The 15706-nt window shown below is 45.3% G+C and overlaps 9 protein-coding genes across 9 annotated transcripts; 6 read left to right on the top strand and 3 right to left on the bottom strand.

The window, feature by feature from the left end:
• Window positions 1-10: 10 nt before the first annotated feature.
• VTP01DRAFT_2668 (uncharacterized protein) lies at window positions 11-1069 on the bottom strand (the record flags this gene model as incomplete). The annotated part of the gene is made up of 1 exon (XM_069381154.1): window positions 11-1069. The coding sequence occupies one exon, from the start codon at window positions 1067-1069 to the stop codon at window positions 11-13; it is 1059 nt and encodes a 352-aa protein (XP_069237444.1).
• Window positions 1070-1519: 450 nt separating this feature from the next.
• Window positions 1520-3983, top strand: VTP01DRAFT_2669 (uncharacterized protein; the record flags this gene model as incomplete). The annotated part of the gene is made up of 3 exons (XM_069381155.1): window positions 1520-1769; window positions 1835-2972; window positions 3029-3983. 3 exons carry the CDS (start codon window positions 1520-1522, stop codon window positions 3981-3983), a joined length of 2343 nt encoding a protein of 780 aa, XP_069237445.1.
• A 231-nt stretch (window positions 3984-4214) lies between these two features.
• VTP01DRAFT_2670 (60S ribosomal protein eL33) lies at window positions 4215-4631 on the top strand (the record flags this gene model as incomplete). The annotated part of the gene is made up of 2 exons (XM_069381157.1): window positions 4215-4225; window positions 4298-4631. The coding sequence occupies 2 exons, from the start codon at window positions 4215-4217 to the stop codon at window positions 4629-4631; spliced, it is 345 nt and encodes a 114-aa protein (XP_069237446.1).
• A 1014-nt stretch (window positions 4632-5645) lies between these two features.
• Window positions 5646-5930, top strand: VTP01DRAFT_2671 (uncharacterized protein; the record flags this gene model as incomplete). Its single annotated transcript, XM_069381158.1, has 1 exon — window positions 5646-5930. The coding sequence occupies one exon, from the start codon at window positions 5646-5648 to the stop codon at window positions 5928-5930; it is 285 nt and encodes a 94-aa protein (XP_069237447.1).
• Window positions 5931-6681: 751 nt separating this feature from the next.
• On the top strand, window positions 6682-7235 carry VTP01DRAFT_2672 (uncharacterized protein; the record flags this gene model as incomplete). The annotated part of the gene is made up of 2 exons (XM_069381159.1): window positions 6682-6796; window positions 6868-7235. 2 exons carry the CDS (start codon window positions 6682-6684, stop codon window positions 7233-7235), a joined length of 483 nt encoding a protein of 160 aa, XP_069237448.1.
• A 519-nt stretch (window positions 7236-7754) lies between these two features.
• VTP01DRAFT_2673 (uncharacterized protein) lies at window positions 7755-11249 on the top strand (the record flags this gene model as incomplete). Its single annotated transcript, XM_069381160.1, has 13 exons — window positions 7755-7922; window positions 7998-8291; window positions 8359-8437; window positions 8511-8895; window positions 8951-9032; window positions 9092-9186; window positions 9249-9443; window positions 9511-9621; window positions 9685-9757; window positions 9842-10084; window positions 10144-10683; window positions 10757-11134; window positions 11199-11249. The coding sequence occupies 13 exons, from the start codon at window positions 7755-7757 to the stop codon at window positions 11247-11249; spliced, it is 2694 nt and encodes an 897-aa protein (XP_069237449.1).
• A 156-nt stretch (window positions 11250-11405) lies between these two features.
• Window positions 11406-12679, bottom strand: VTP01DRAFT_2674 (uncharacterized protein; the record flags this gene model as incomplete). Its single annotated transcript, XM_069381161.1, has 7 exons — window positions 11406-11555; window positions 11614-11688; window positions 11750-11888; window positions 11957-12126; window positions 12181-12308; window positions 12376-12516; window positions 12577-12679. The coding sequence occupies 7 exons, from the start codon at window positions 12677-12679 to the stop codon at window positions 11406-11408; spliced, it is 906 nt and encodes a 301-aa protein (XP_069237450.1).
• Window positions 12680-13306: 627 nt separating this feature from the next.
• VTP01DRAFT_2675 (uncharacterized protein) lies at window positions 13307-14029 on the bottom strand (the record flags this gene model as incomplete). Its single annotated transcript, XM_069381162.1, has 2 exons — window positions 13307-13858; window positions 13919-14029. 2 exons carry the CDS (start codon window positions 14027-14029, stop codon window positions 13307-13309), a joined length of 663 nt encoding a protein of 220 aa, XP_069237451.1.
• An 804-nt stretch (window positions 14030-14833) lies between these two features.
• VTP01DRAFT_2676 (uncharacterized protein) lies at window positions 14834-15458 on the top strand (the record flags this gene model as incomplete). Its single annotated transcript, XM_069381163.1, has 2 exons — window positions 14834-15156; window positions 15227-15458. The coding sequence occupies 2 exons, from the start codon at window positions 14834-14836 to the stop codon at window positions 15456-15458; spliced, it is 555 nt and encodes a 184-aa protein (XP_069237452.1).
• Between the last annotated feature and the right edge of the window lie 248 nt (window positions 15459-15706).

The raw sequence follows: 15706 nt of genomic DNA on the forward strand, positions 1-15706 counted from the left end.
TTATGGATATTTACAAGGTAAGGCCCATGTCCTTTTCGACGATCGCCAAGTAGTCATGCATGCTCGGCGCCTTTTCAGTTCGATGTCGCTTCGGTTCACGTTCAATGGCAATTGCGTCTCGATTGACTTTTGTGACCTGCCGAGGCGAGCGAGCAAAACAAAGCTGGGCATAGGATTGAGAATCAAAGTTTGGTGTTCTAGAGTATCGAGTAATAGGTCCATCGTCGCCTGATTTGATCGTTGCAATAACTAGTCGCATGAGGGCTGGGTTGTTAGGTACATGGTATCCAGGATTGGCAGTTTTATCTTTTCCAAATGTCTTGATATTTGATGCGGGGGCAGTCGATTCCCAAGATATTAGACTGGACTCATGTCCTTGGTATTCTGCGTAGCGTATCTGCAGCGCGAGTCTGCTACTGTTTCGAAGATCCAACGTTACGGCTGACACCGTGTCGTATCCATATCTATTCATGTATCGGATGGCAACATCGGTCACTCCTGTCAACGACAGGTCAACGGCGAGCAATGATTTGATGCGCACGATATGCTTGAGACTTCGGTCTGTAATCAAGTCATTAGCCGCGAAGCTGACAACTTGGATGTTTTGCAGTCCATAATGCTCTTCTTCAACGCCAGCCATGCGTGATATGCTCGCGACGGCCGCGTCTGTAATATTCGTTCGCGTCAGATCGAGCACTTGCAAGTTGACAAATTCTTTGAGATGCACGATGCTGTTATCATCAATGTCCGAGCAGTGTGCTAGATTGAGTTTGCATACAAAGTGTGGAAACTGACGCGATATATTCTTCAAGGCACGCAGTGGTGAGCAAAGGCCCACCTTTTTGCATAGATCGACAGTGCAAAACGCGCTGTTTAATGCCCTTAAACGCGCGCCGTGAGCGTATCCAATCTTTTCTAGAACGTCAAAGCAAAGCCGATCTTGTGGTTTCTCGTAAATGGCCGTTAGCAGATCCTCAATGAAAGGATGAAAAGGCACAGTTTTGAAATCTGTCACGTAAGCAGCTGAATCGGCCAAGATCTCTAGACAGATCTCATATAAAGATAGCATGGGAGGCAGCGCGTCTTAAGTTGAAGGGAAAGAACGCCGACAAGTCGGCATGCATTGATGTCTTCTGGATCCGATAACAACTTTTTCTCTGTTTAGCAACATGATCCTCCGTAAAAAGGATAATCCACATAAAGATCTAGCACAGTACATCCATAAACTGATATTCATGAATTGCCGCTGTTATTTGCCCAGCAATAAAGCCAATACTTGCCCAGCAATGAAGCCACGCTTATTATGGGGAACTTTGTGTGTCTTATTGAATACATAGTTGCGTAACAGCTATCTCAGTCCAGGGTTTAAAAAGAAAAGCAAGGCTCTGCAAGCAGGCGTTGCTTTTAGCAGAGTGAGAAACGATCCTGAGCTTTTAAGGTCACCTTATTCATTTTCAAAGTGCGTCCCAGCATCGCGTGATACCCTCTCTTCACCACCCATTTCTTTCCTTTAATCGCCATGGGCCGGTTTCCGCGAATCTTCCATTCCGAGCGGGTCGCTGCTCCTTTCCAGGGCGTTGAAAGGATCGATGTTGCAAGCTTCTTTACAGAAGAAGGCGTCCTTGACGAAAGCAAATTTCGATCTTGCGTGGAAAAGCATTGCATTGAAAATGGAGATCCATTAGTGATTTGCAACTTTCAGTCATTGAAGCAATGGGACCAAGGCGAATTTAGTCTCGATCGACTGGAAACGCTTACAAAGAATCTTGGTACGCTGCTCCATCGAATGTTCATATCAATTGCTAACTAAATCTTTATTGGATATCATCTATAGAATATGAAATTTACAACGTAGAAAAATATGAACAAATGGATCGGATATCGTTCGCGGAATTTCTGTCACGAATCAGCTATCCGCAGACGCGACGTTCACAGAAACGAGGCAGAAGGGCAGACTTTGGCGACGACAACCACGTCAGTAGAAATAAATCGCAGCGCACGGGCCTACAGCTATGCATTGAGCCAATAAGAGGCCCCGACGACAACCAACGAAATGTACCTGACTCTGTGCCTGTCGTTGACGTAGCGTCAAGCACATCGGCGATGATAACTAAAGAAGAAAACGATGGTCAGAAATATATTAATAACGAGCCTGTCTCTGCACCGCCTTGGAGCTACAACAGCGGGAGTTATCAAGACGGGAGCAACGGCCAGCTTGAGTTCATAGATATTTTTGCGCCCAGATTAACTCGCTCCCAAGCAAGAATGCTCAGGCAGCCTGAACCTAGTATCGATATTCCGAAACAATCCAAAACCAGCAATAATGACAGCGATGCAGATCGTGAACGACGGCGCATGCAGATTAAGAACATGCCATGCAAAGGTGAACCGCTGTATTGCAAAGACATTATATGTCCAGACGTATACAGACGAAAGCTCCGGGAGATGATACCCGATTTTTTGCTGCCACTTGGATACAACGATCTGTTCAAGAACTTCCCAGTTGAAAATCGGCCAGAGTCTCAGATGTGCTACACCGGAGGAACTGGTTCTGGAACAGCTCTCCATCGCGATATCTGTGGTACTCTTGGACATAATCTGATGATTTTCGCCGAACCAAATGCGTATGCTGAATGGATAATGATAAAAAATGAACATCGGGAGAAACTGCTATCAACGTTCCATGAACCGCAAAACGAGGATTTTGACGGACTACTGGATTATCAGCGTAAATTCAACAAGAAAAGCTCTTTCATAGAATGCGATCGTGCTTGGATCTCTCCACTTCATCTCAATAAGGCGAACATCCCTTCAACAGTCATCATCCAACAACCAGGGGATCTTGTGATCGTGCCTAGTCTTTGCTACCACCAGGTTCGCAACTTTGGCGTCTCAACAAAGGTAGCATGGAATCGAGCAACGCTCCAATCTCTGGAACTAGCTCTCGAAGAGCAACTACCTGTATATAAAAGGTAACTAGTGATTAGCTGCGCTGTATCGTGACATATATCCTAACTGCTCTCTCAAGTGTTAATCGACCAGAAGTTTTCCGCTGCAAAGCCATGATGTATTATACCTTGACATTGTGGAAACAACTCTTGTCCGATTATGTAAATGCACGCGAAATCAACGATCAAGTGCGCATTGAAGACACCAAGGAATTATCTATCGGCACATTGGGATGGGATCACTTTGTGGACGAGTGCCGTCTACTGGTGCATCTGTTCACGAAACATGCGTTGCAACCAGAAACCATCGAAACAATACCCTTTGAAGGTGTATCAGATAGCGACATTCCGACCGATACAACAGAAACGACACCGTTTACACTTACTTGCAATTTTTGCCGATGCGATATTTTCCACCGGTTTTATCGATGCGAACACTGCGAGGACTTTGATCTGTGCTTGGATTGTTACGCGCAAGGGCGGGGATGCCAGCATTTGACAAGCTTGACACTGCATCAGGCTCGAAAACCGTTCAACGACTATCAAGACCTCGTGGAATCCTTTATAAATATAGTCAATCAAGCTCGAGGTGCTCAAGTTCTCTGTCTCGATCCTTTCACCCGACACTACAACAAAAGTACATATACCTACACACTGGCTACTATCTGTAGACGGATAGAATTACACCGAAAGAAACAAGGCAACAACTGTAACATGATCACATGCGGCCACTGCCGGCAAACCAAAAGTCTACTTGAAATTTATCAACAGCACAGCATGGGTATTCAAACAATATTTGGACGAATCCTTTGCATCAAAGCATCAAGGCTCAACAACGAACAAATCCTATACACCTGTTCGAGCTGCAGCGAATCATGCAGGCAGTGCCTGCCTACCTCCATACAACGAAAAGATGACTCTGAAAAATATCTGTTCTGGGACGCATACAATGACAAGAAAAATTGGGGAGGAGTCACTGACAAGGGCTTACTTTGTACATACTACTGGCCTGAACATATCAAATGTGACGAATAAAAGCATTCTACTACATATTGTACGATGATGGGATAATCAACTTGTTACTTACTTTATTTCAATTTCTCTCTATTTCTTGCGATGAATGCATAGTATAGTTGATAAAAAATGGATTCGCATAACGCTTCTGAGGCTGGATTGAATGCGGTTAATAATTACTCCGCACGAGTGGGCTACAATCCATCGAAGCAACTGAACTGTTGAACGGTCTCTTTCTTTAACATCCTAAAAATGACTGCTCGGTAAATTGACGATAGACAAACGAATGGATGGATAGACGGATGGATGGATGAACTAAACGGATGAATACACAGTTTGTACAGCAAGGGTCGTGTCCTCGGTTACGAACGTGGAAAGCACACTCAGAACCCCAACTTCTCGCTCATCAAGCTTGAGGGTGTCCAGAACACTGAGGATGCCAAGTTCTACCTCGGCAAGCGTGTTGCTTTCGTCTACCGTGCCAAGCGTGTCAAGGATGGCTCTAAGATTCGTGTCATTTGGGGTCGCATTGCTCGCACCCACGGCAACTCTGGTGTTGTCAAGGCCCGTTTCCGCAGCAACTTGCCCCCCAAGTCTTTCGGTGCTACCGTCCGTGTTGTAAGTATCCGCATTCTGCGATCATACCGAAAATGTGTCACTCACGATTGATTCTCTAGATGCTTTACCCCTCCCAAATCTAAGCATTTGACGTGCACGAATAAAACGTGGAAGCAGTTGTAAAACCGCCCACTAAAAGCAACAGCCCTGCCTGTCTGTTACATTGCTTCAGCCGCTGGAAAGACGAGAGTTTGTAAGGATTGCGTAATTCAGTTGTTGAGGAACCGAGCATGAGCGCCACACTGTCTTCTTCCAGCATCTTGATCACATGATTTTCCATTGTTGAGAAAGGCGAAGGGAGGAAATATTTGCAAAGCAGCAGATTTGAGAAAGGAAATGGGATACAATGGTGTATCTTTGACGTTGGTTTTGGTTATTCTGTAGTGTTTCGTGTGTTTGCTTAGGGAACACAGAATTTAGATATAGCATTGCGGCTATCGGCTACTAGAACTTTATGGTTCTCCACTCTCATACTAAATATACATGCTTAAATATGTAGAGCTGTTAATTGTACCACGACAAGTTTGTATGCTGCGATATAGATTACATGCTATAGAACCTTTGTCATAAATATCTGGGCTGTAGATCTACAAGTTCGATTTTTGTGTTGGGGCCAGCGCAGTTTCCTCTTTTGGAAGAACCTCTCTTGACATTCTTACCCCTTTGTCTCTTGCGAAACTTATGGCTCTATAAATGCGTATCAAGGTCGACGGCGAAGAACATTCAACTTTTCGGACGGCTGGTTTACCAGCTGAGAATCATGATACGACCTAAAATCGCATCTAGTGCACGGGGGAGCTGGATCAGCAACCAAGATCGATGACGAGGCCACGAGTCCCGTATTGACACTGTCAAAGGAAAATACGCTATTCGAAAGTACTTGTATGAACGGCGTACTCTCATCTTTTAGCCTATCGATAATAGAGGAGTATCGTTTGACAGGGTCGAATCAAAGATTTGCAGACGCTTTCGTCGATTTATGTATCAAAAAGCAAGCAGCGAAAAGGCAATGCATAATTTGTGGCGGCCTGACATTTCAAAGCAATATACCTGGCAAGGAACCAAATGTTTTGCTTATGGCTGACAGGCTTGGTGGCATATCGGGATGCACGGAAAATATCAGATCCCCTTATCGCATGCAGATATGCCACCAAACATGTCAACTCCAAGGAATTGTCCACTCCTTTGCTCGAGGAGAATACCATCTATCATCGAAAACAATGGACGCCCTGCTTCTCTGCCTCTTTCCGCGCCGCCAAGCCTGCTGACCCCATGAAGGTCGACCTCCCTGTTGGTTACTTTGGTAAAGTCAACATGCACAACCCTCGGTGCAAGCGTGCAGGCTTGTGACGCCACCTTCCTTGCATTCTTGGACAATTTGCGCGGACCTGGCATTCGTATTCTGACGGAAGACAAAACCGAGTTTGAACAGTACTTTAACCCGTTGAAAAACCCCATGGTTGTCCGTTACATGAAAATATGGACATTACTGTCGACGAAAATTTAGGAAGTGTTCCTTTCAGAGGCAAAGTTGTCCTCTTCGGGGCGATTTCCGGCAGACCCTACCGGTTATTAAGCATGGAAACAAGAACGCAGTTATCCGGGCATCTCTAAAGTCGTTGCAGCTCAGGCAGCATATCTTTAGAATGCCTCTCACTGTAAACGTACGCGTTCGACAGCTTCATAATCATAATCGGAATACAACTGCAGCTCTCCTACGAATTGGAAGGAGACGAGCCTCCGGTTCAAGGCACAACCGATTGGATACAATTACCTCAACAATGATATCGCGTAGCAAATACGTTAGAAGAGCTCATTCATACAGCCTTTCCCTTGATATCCCGACAATCTGATCAACATAGTTCCCTAAGTTTTCGATGTCATTGGTAACCCAGCAATTCTCTGCACCTTAAACAAGACAGCAAACGAAATCAACGGAGGACGAACTGCGCTGTTTCCCGGCGAAGCACATACCTATCTTTCTACTGAAGAGATAATATCAGAAGAAGGCGATGCTGAGACATATCCTGCGAGTACCTCAACTCACTGAAACTGTCAAACATGCCCGCATCGACTTGATCTGAAATCCGGCTTGCCTGTTATGCTCATCGTGAATCTTTCGCCGGAGGAAGGCTTATGCAACGGTACGAGACTACTCTGCCGCCGTTTCATTCCAAATCTTATAGAAACAGAGATCATCATAGGCCATCATGCAGGTAAACGATGAATTTAAATACAAGTTTTTTAATAAGTACATAATCTCACGATCGTATGTCTTAATGCTTAGGTCGTATTGTATATATACCACGCATAACCATTTACTCCTCTGAGTCTGAAGAGCTTCAGTTCCGTTTCTTCAGACATCAAGTTCCTGTCAGAATGCCTTTCGCTATGACCATCAACAAAAGTCAAGGTCAAACACTTGATAGAATCACCATCTGTTTGCCTACACCGGTGTTTTCGCACGGACAGCTATATGTAGCGCTTTCTAGAGCGACTTCACCTGAGAATATCACCGTTTTCTTCCCACCATCTCCTCCGCATACCTCTGAAGATGATGACGAGCTCGCTTTTCGCGAGACTGTTGCAGTTATGCACAGTGCCCTCATGGCAAACACCACCCGCAATATAGTTTATAAAGAAATTCTGAACTAACTTGATGCATATTCCATATGTTGATTGAACGGGCAGCCCTCCGCAGGAACAGGGATCTGGAGGGGGCAGACAGGAAAGAAAAAAAAGCGTTTATGTTATATCTCCCACCAGTACTTGCGAGCGCGGGTCTGAATAAACCGCAATTCGACGGCGGAAGCGAAGCGGATGCAACACCGCCGGAGAATGGACGTTTATGAAGACCAAGTGAGTTATTCTAGCGATTCGGATCAGCCATGAGCTTCAGCGAACCACGCGCAGGTAGCGAAGCGAATCGAGAAAGTGCTTGTAGGCATTATAATAAATAAATATAGGAATATTCGGTGAATAATAGACATTTTGGCAGTATACAATGATAAAGTAGTATGATCGTGTAACGCAACTGTTATTTAACACAGCGGGGATTTGACGCCCATCCGTGCCAGTCAGCCATTGGTTTAAATGGGGCGAGGATGACAGCAAGACTCAGACACGCATAGAGAAACTTGTAACTCTTGTTCTTTTCTGTTGTGTATATATACCATGGTCCAGGCCCAACCAGTGCACAAGGCCGTTGTTAAAAACGTCTTATCGGGCGATACAGTTATTTTACGCGGAAAGCCGCGTCCAAACGGTCCTCCTGCAGAGCGACTTTTAGCGCTTTCAAACGTCCAGGCGCCGAGACTCGGAAACAAGGACCGAGATGACGAGGTGAGAAAAAGCTGCAAATCTGCGTGAAACGTGACAGTGACATTGACATTTACTTATGGTGGTGGCGGACACCAGCCTTTTGCATTTGGATCTCGAGAGTTTCTGCGTAAACTCGTGGTAGGCAAGGAAGTTACGTTCGTCCCAGAGTACACGGTCACTACAACGCAGCCTCCGCGCGAGTATGGCCGGATTATCTTGGCAAACGGCGACGACGTGGCCGAGCTGGGCCTGAAGGAGGGCTGGCTTAAAGTACGCGAAGGCAAAGCACGAGGACCTGAAGAGGAATATGAGGATTTGCTGGACAAGCTGCATGCATTGGAGGATAGTGCAAAGGATGCCAAACGCGGTATGTGGAATCCTGACGAAAAGGTTTGTGTTTGTGATCCGTGTGGATGATATCACCTTGCATTGACATCCATTGATCTACTACTTTCAGGGCACACGTCAGGTCTCTTTCAATTTTGAAGGGGATGCCCGTGCCTTTGTGAATCAATACAAGGGCCAGCCATTAGATGGTAATTGACTAGGACGTTTTCTGATCCCAGCTGCTGGCCGTCAGATACAAATGACTGATTTTCATCGTAATAGCCATTATTGAGCAAGTACGCGATGGATCCACCTTCCGCGTTCTGTTGCTGCTCCCTAACAAGTCGCAGCAGTACATCACTCTTTTCTTGTCCGGCATCAAGGCTCCAGCTTGCAAGCGTGACAATGCTCCAGTCGATAAACCGAATGTCTCTGAACCATTTGGAGAGGAAGCTAAATTCTTTGTCGAGACACGTTTGTTGCAACGAGGTGTAAAGATCATTTTGGAAGGCGTTGGCCAGGCTGGTGGCCAGAATTTCGTTGGCTCCGTCAAGCACCCTGCTGGCAACATTGCCGAGCTGTTGGTAGCAAACGGATACGCAAAGTGCGTTGATTGGAGTATCACACTTGTTACCGGTGGCCCACAGGCGCTCAGAAATGCTGAAAGGTTAGTAGAGAGATATATAACTTAATAGTAGATTCGGCATATTGAAGAAAGGCAGATCTGCAAAGGAGAAACGAATTAGACTGTGGCAAGACTTTGTTGGAAAGGAAAAGACAAACGCTTCAGAGTTTGATGCACAGGTAATGCTACTCTGGTCAAGTAGGACATGCATAGTATACTCATACTATCTGAGTAATAGGTTGTCAAAATCCTGACTGGCGATACTATTCTCGTCAAAACAAAGAGCGGCCAAGAAAGAAAGCTACAGTTCGCTAGCATAAAGCAAGCGCCGAGGTAAATTTCAAAAGTTGATATGCAGAGTTTAAGGACTAACATGTGTACATGGAACTTTGAAGAGGAGTTGGAAGCACTGCACCTGGATCTAGTGCAAAGTCAAGAGATATCAAGGAAACTGGATACCAGTTCGAGGCCAGAGAGTTTCTGCGAAAGAAATTGATCGGCAAGCAGGTCCATGTCGTTATTGATTACCACAAACCAGCACAGGATGGCTTTGAAGCCAAGGATTGTGCCACTGTTACCGTCGGCAACGCGTACGTGTTATCAATTTTGACCATATACACAGAGGGAAAAAACTCAACCGTGCATTTAACGGAATAGCAACATTGCTCAACAATTGGTTGAACGAGGACTTGCAACCGTCATCCGTCACAGAAAAGATGATGACAACCGCTCTCACTGCTACGATCAATTGTTACTGTCTGAGCAAAAGTATGTCCAAGCAACGATAGGGGAGTATGTTGCTGCTTCAAGATATTGACTATGTTCATATAGAGCGCAGGAAGCACAGAAGGGAGTTCACAGCAACAAGGAGCAGCCAACAATCAGAATTGTCGATGCTTCTGAGGTAAAACGGATTACTACCATAACTTTCTCTTTTGCTTTTTCGTTTTCTCATACTCAGACCTTTTTTTTTCTTTGCAAAACGTAGAGTGCAGCCAAATCTCGCCAATTTTTGACATTTTTGAAACGATCCAACAGACAAAGCGCTGTTGTGGACCACGTCGCAAATGGGTCGCGTTTGTTCTTGTGGGTACCCAAAGAAAATTGCCGTTTGACGTTTGTCTTGGCCGGTATCCGTGCACCAAAGGTTGGTCGTACGCCCGAGGACAAGTCGGAGCCTTACGGTCTCGAAGCACAGCAATATGTTGTCGATCGATGCTTACAGCGTGATGTAAATATCCCTTATTGATCTACAGTAATGGATTGCTGCGTTGCTAAGACTTGCTCTAGGTGGAAATCGAGGTTGAAAATGTCGACAAGACCGGTTCATTTATCGGTTCCTTGTTCATCAATGGCCAAAACTTGGCGGTATCTTTGTTGGAACACGGTTACGCCACCATCCACGAGTATTCTGCAAGCGAATCACAATACTCTAGCCAGCTCTTTGCTGCTGAAAGATCCGCACGCGATGCCAAGAAAGGTCTGTGGAAGGAATCAGCCGCTGTGGTGGAGCAGGAAACAGCTGGCGCAGTCGAAGAGGAAAAGGTCGCGGCCGGTCCGAGACGAGAGTACATTGACGTGGTCGTGTCCGAGTACCTGAGCGGTTCCCGCTTCTACGTGCAGGTTGTAAACGAGGATGTCCGCAAACTAGAACGGCTTATGGCCGAGCTGTCGCATTACCAAAACAGTCGCAGCGGCGCTGGACCACATCGTCCTCGCGTTGGCGATCTTGTCAGCGCCAAGTTCACAGAAGATGACAGTTGGTACAGAGCAAAAGTTCGACGGGTTTCGTCAGAAGGTGTAGAAGTTTTATACATCGATTACGGCAACGTAAGTGATAGAAACAGAGAGCAAAGCTGTCAGCGACGTGTGCAAGATTTCTAACTGCTGCCTCTCTCCTTAGTCTGAAACGCTGCCAACGTCTCGCATCCAGCCTCTTCCTGACCAGTTCAAATCCCTGAAGCCACAAGCTCAAGAAGTCATCTTGTCCTTTGTAAAGTGCCCCTCACTTGACCAGGATTACGGCGAGGAATCGCTGGAGCGTCTGAAGGATCTGACAGCAGGAAAACAGCTTGTCGCCAACATCGATGGTCGTGACGGTAACGTCCTGTCCCTTACTCTTTACGATCCATCCAGCTCTGCGAGCGCTGAGGCAAGCTTGAACCTTGAGATGGTCCGTGATGGTCGGGCACTTGTCGACACGAAAGCTCGCTATGTGACTGGCAACCAATCCATCATCAAGGCTTTGCAAGAAGCTCAGGAGGCCGCCAGAAGGGAACGAGTAAGTTACCGCTCGCACGCTATTTACCGCAAGACTGTGCTCTAAATCATTGAAACCTTTGTAGCTTGGTCTCTTTGAATACGGCGATCCTAGCGTGGGTGATCAGCCATTGTAATTAGTCTCTGCTGCCTTCTACAATTGACTTTTGAAAACTCCATGCAAAAGCTGGCTTTGTTGTCGTATGATGGGATCCTTTGAACAAGTTATTTTCAATGCTATTTAAACGAACAAAACTACAAAACCCACAGTACATCAAAGCCACTTTGATTCGTTATGAAGAAATATATTTAGGAAACTTGGTATCTTTTGGTAATCCAAAACCGTATGAGGCCCAAGATAACGTTGAAAAGTATGCTTCCAGCAATTTGTGACCTTGATCGTCTCCTGCAGCTCCTAAAGCAACGTGGAAAGGTACCAAGTGCTGTGAAGAAATGTATCAGCTAAAGTATGTGAGCTACTGTAAATTGTCACACACTTACCTCAGCTGTTGGATGGCTTGCACGGAAATCTGGATGATTGCAAAGCGTGGTCGAAGCTTTTTTGCGAGCATCACCCTAATACGAGATAATCAGGCAATCCAGCTCCACATATTTTTTGACCTTGTTTTCATCTTACCGTTAAATCGCAAGCATATTTCTCCATTTCCTTGTCAAAATCAATTACAAATTGCGGCGACGGTCTCTGCGCATATGCCCAAAGCGTCCGCAAGTTGTGCACAGCACTGCCACTTCCGATGATGACGATGTTCTCGTCTCTAACGACGCAATATATCAGTGATGAGGAGCGTGATACGAACAACTCTGAATGTGGGTCGACTGGTACCTCAGTGGAGCCAAGGCTTCGCCCATTTTTACGTGAGAGGACATGTCTTCGTGTGCAAAAGTGGATACTTCAACGATGGGGATTTCCTTGTTCGATTCCATGGCGCGTTTCAAGGGAACCCATACACCGTGGTCGTTTCCGTACTTTTGACCTTCAGCGTTGATCCCTGCCTAGCAGCACCCCGTTTTAGACACAGATTTGTAAACGAGAGGAAAAATATGTACCTTCTTGAGTAAGCCAATGACGCGCTCGGCAACTAGAGGAGAGCCTTGTTGATCCCATTTCTGCTCGTAGAATCGTTGAGGAAAGTTGTAAAAGTCATAAATCAGATCTGGCTTTTCGGATGTATCAACTACAAGTAGACGAATATTATGTAGCTTTTTCTTCTAAATAAACATATTTAAATCATCAAACCGTACCGAATACTCCATTTTTGCCGGTGCCTTGCCAGTGGGCGCTGATTATGACAATGGCACTTGGTTTTATTTCCTGTTTGAGATATTTTCCAAACCAGGTGTAAAATTCGCCTGGTTTCTCCTTATCTTCGAGAAGCGTAGGACCTAAACAAGTCTGTGTGAGCAATGGCAGCTAGTCAATGCTGGAGGTAGTTTGCAATTCACCTCCGTGAGAAATGTAGAACACTGGTGCCTTCGTCATGTTGTTGGACAAACAAGCAGCTGTTGCTAGTTTGCGGACTGTGGAATATCTTTTAAAGACAAACATGGCAGAGGGCGCGGCATTGTCGGAAACAGGCCATAAATGTCCGTGCGCACGGTTCTCGCTATGCTGACAAAGATCTTTGTCAACTTTGACAAAGCATGTACTTGTTCGAATAATAGTACCCGTACTTGGTGTAAATTGGGGTTTATGCAGCGGCGTGCCTGTGGTTATTTGTAATCAACGTAGTGTAGTGGTGCCACCGTCGGTAAAATCATTTCCGAATTTGAATCATCATCGTGCCACGTGCGTACCTGGGCCTTTGCAGTGGCGGTTATGCAGAAAAAGAAAAAGAGGTGTTACTAGCGCGTACCTGCTTTACAGCGAGTATCCAACAACGTACTTTGTAACTAAGCTTCTATATCACAAGGAAAAATAGTTAATGAGGAAGATCTTCTTATTATTATTACCATCATTATTTGATTGCAAAAAGCGAGTACATAAAAATCTTGTTAGAGTCAATGCATTGACAGTGAGCATACACGTAACGAAACGAGCATAACGTTGATAAGAAAACGGGGGACGGGCATATGAAATAGTAGCGAGAAGATTGGGAATATAAACATGTAAACGAAGAGCGATATAAGTTCGAATATGAAGGCTAAATGTACATGGTAGGAGGATTCATGATCATCATGAAGATGAAGAGGAGAGTTTGGTTCCATCAGCAGTATTGTTGTTTTCTTGTTTCTCCAAAAGAAGGGTACGAAGCCATTTGATTTCTTGCTCCAAAGACTTTACGCGTTCCGTCAATTGTTCAGATTTTTCGGTCATTTCAAGCACAGTTTTTTGCATGGCTTGTTCCCGCATTTTCTTTTTTGCGCGAAAACGTGCGCTAGCTGCAGTGTTCCGCCGGCGTTTGTCCTGCTCTTTATCGAGATCTTCAGCTGAGCGTTTGCGATCTTTGTTGCTGTTGGTGCTGTTGGGTGTTGTTGTAATTGTTGAGGGAGATATCGGAGATATGGCTAACGGCAGCGGTATCTTGGGGTCCAGTTTTGGAAGTATCGGTCTGACAGAAGACTGTCGTTCTTGTTGCTTCTGCTGTTCGGTAGTAGACTCAACCGGCGCGATGGACAGTAAACTCGTCCACTCGTCGTTCGTTATTTGCAGCAGCTGTTCAGATTCTTTGGGACTATCCCGCAAAGCTGAACCGGGTATCGCGTCAAACGTAAAACGTGCGTTGCTCTTGAGGAAGCATAAGTTTTAAGAAAAAATTGGCAGAGCCAATAAAGTTGTCATATTTACCCAAAGTGCAAGCTCGTCGTCTGCTGAAGAGGGGACGTCAGACAGGGTTGTCAAGGCAGGAGTATCGTAAGCAAGAGCCTCAAGAAATGGATCGTACACGGAAGAAGACATATCGTTGGAAAAAAAAAATGTCAGCGCGGGGAAAAAAGAGCGATGTTTAACGAGTTTTGCTTTTTCTAGAGATCGCTGCTGACAAATGCGTCAGATTGCGCACTGCCTCGTCTTATTACTCCTTTTGGCAAGCTTCGTCGTCAAAGCCGATCCCTGATTACAAATACTGGCAGAAAACTCAATATCCGCAGCGTACCCTTTTGACTTTCCCACATCAATCACTGCAGCTGCGCCATTCTCGAACCTTTTGATGCTCGCGAGTTCACATTCAAAATATACAAAGGCGTGTATTAATAATACATGCAAGTGAAGCTGAACAACAAGGGTTATGACCTGTCGCGCTCTCAACAGTAACGAAAGACTGACTTTAAGAATCTATCTACATGAATGAAACGTGTGAGCCTTGCGGCTATTTGGTAGCAATGACATTGTTACTCTATCCCACCTGAAAACAACACCTTCAAAAAGGAAGTGCCGTGACAATATGCAGACAAATGAACAGCTTGGATAAAATATAGAACATGCACAACAGTAGACAGATAATGAAAGTTAATGGAGAAATGGAACGATATGTATACATTCTTCGATCGAACATGGAACTTCCAATATGCTGATGATGTAATATTCTGTACGTTTAAGGCTATAACCTTTGGAGACTTGAAATAACCATACATGTAATCATTTGCAGAAAAACCCATGCAATTTGACAGCGCGATCAAGAAAACGTTCTACCCACTTTTATCTTTTTCTTTTCCATATTTCCTTCCAACCCCCGCTCTCACTCTCTCGAATAACAAAAGAAAAATGCTGGCAGCCAGATCAAAACTGATACTTCGCAGCTTGTCCGCCAGACCAGCAATGCAAATATCGGATACGATGCTGAATGGTCTTATCGAGCAAGCAAATCAAGAGCTGAACGCGTCAAATTTGTACTTGTCAATGTCACTGTGGTTCCACGACCAAGAGCTGCCGGGAAGCGCGACCTGGTGCCGCACACATTCGGATGAAGAGCGGGATCATGCACTGCGTATCTTTGATCACATTGTTAAGCGACGCGCCAAAGGTGCCTTGATACGGAATGTAGATCCTAAGCAATCCTTTGACTTTAAGACTCCAGCCGATGCTTGGTATGTAGTACAATCAGACAGAAAAACGAAGGGTATGTCTGTGAAAATTTTGCTCACGTCTGTGCTGTAGGAAGAGTGCTGTTGAGAACGAGCAGGAGAATAGTCGCCGGATCCATAAATTGGTCTCGCAAGCGAGACGAGAGGAGGATTGGACATCAGACAATCTACTCCAGTGGTTTGTCAACGAGCAGCTGGAAGAAGAAGCGGCAGTACAAGATATATACACAAATGCTTCTCAAGTACTCCAGACCAGTGGATTGTATAGAGAGTTTGATAGCAAATTTCCTTCCAAAGAGCATTAAAAGTTACCATCATGGCAACGTATTTTTTCGAGAAAATGCCTGAAGTAATTATCAATTAGACACATTCTATCGGTATCTAAGGTGGCCGCGAAAATCAGGGCGAAGTTGCGTGTGGCCTAGGATGAGCTACCCGCGTTGGAACTTAAATTTGGGCAGGCCAATACGTTTGGGTCAAATTTTTGAAAATGGGGCAGGCGCCAAAATTATTGAGCCCGCTGAGCTAACCTGGGCCGATTAAATGAAAATGG

This window comes from Rhizomucor pusillus (genome assembly GCF_041956525.1).
Source record: "Rhizomucor pusillus strain CBS 183.67 unplaced genomic scaffold VTP01scaffold_13, whole genome shotgun sequence".
NCBI classification, from domain to species: domain Eukaryota; kingdom Fungi; phylum Mucoromycota; class Mucoromycetes; order Mucorales; family Lichtheimiaceae; genus Rhizomucor; species Rhizomucor pusillus.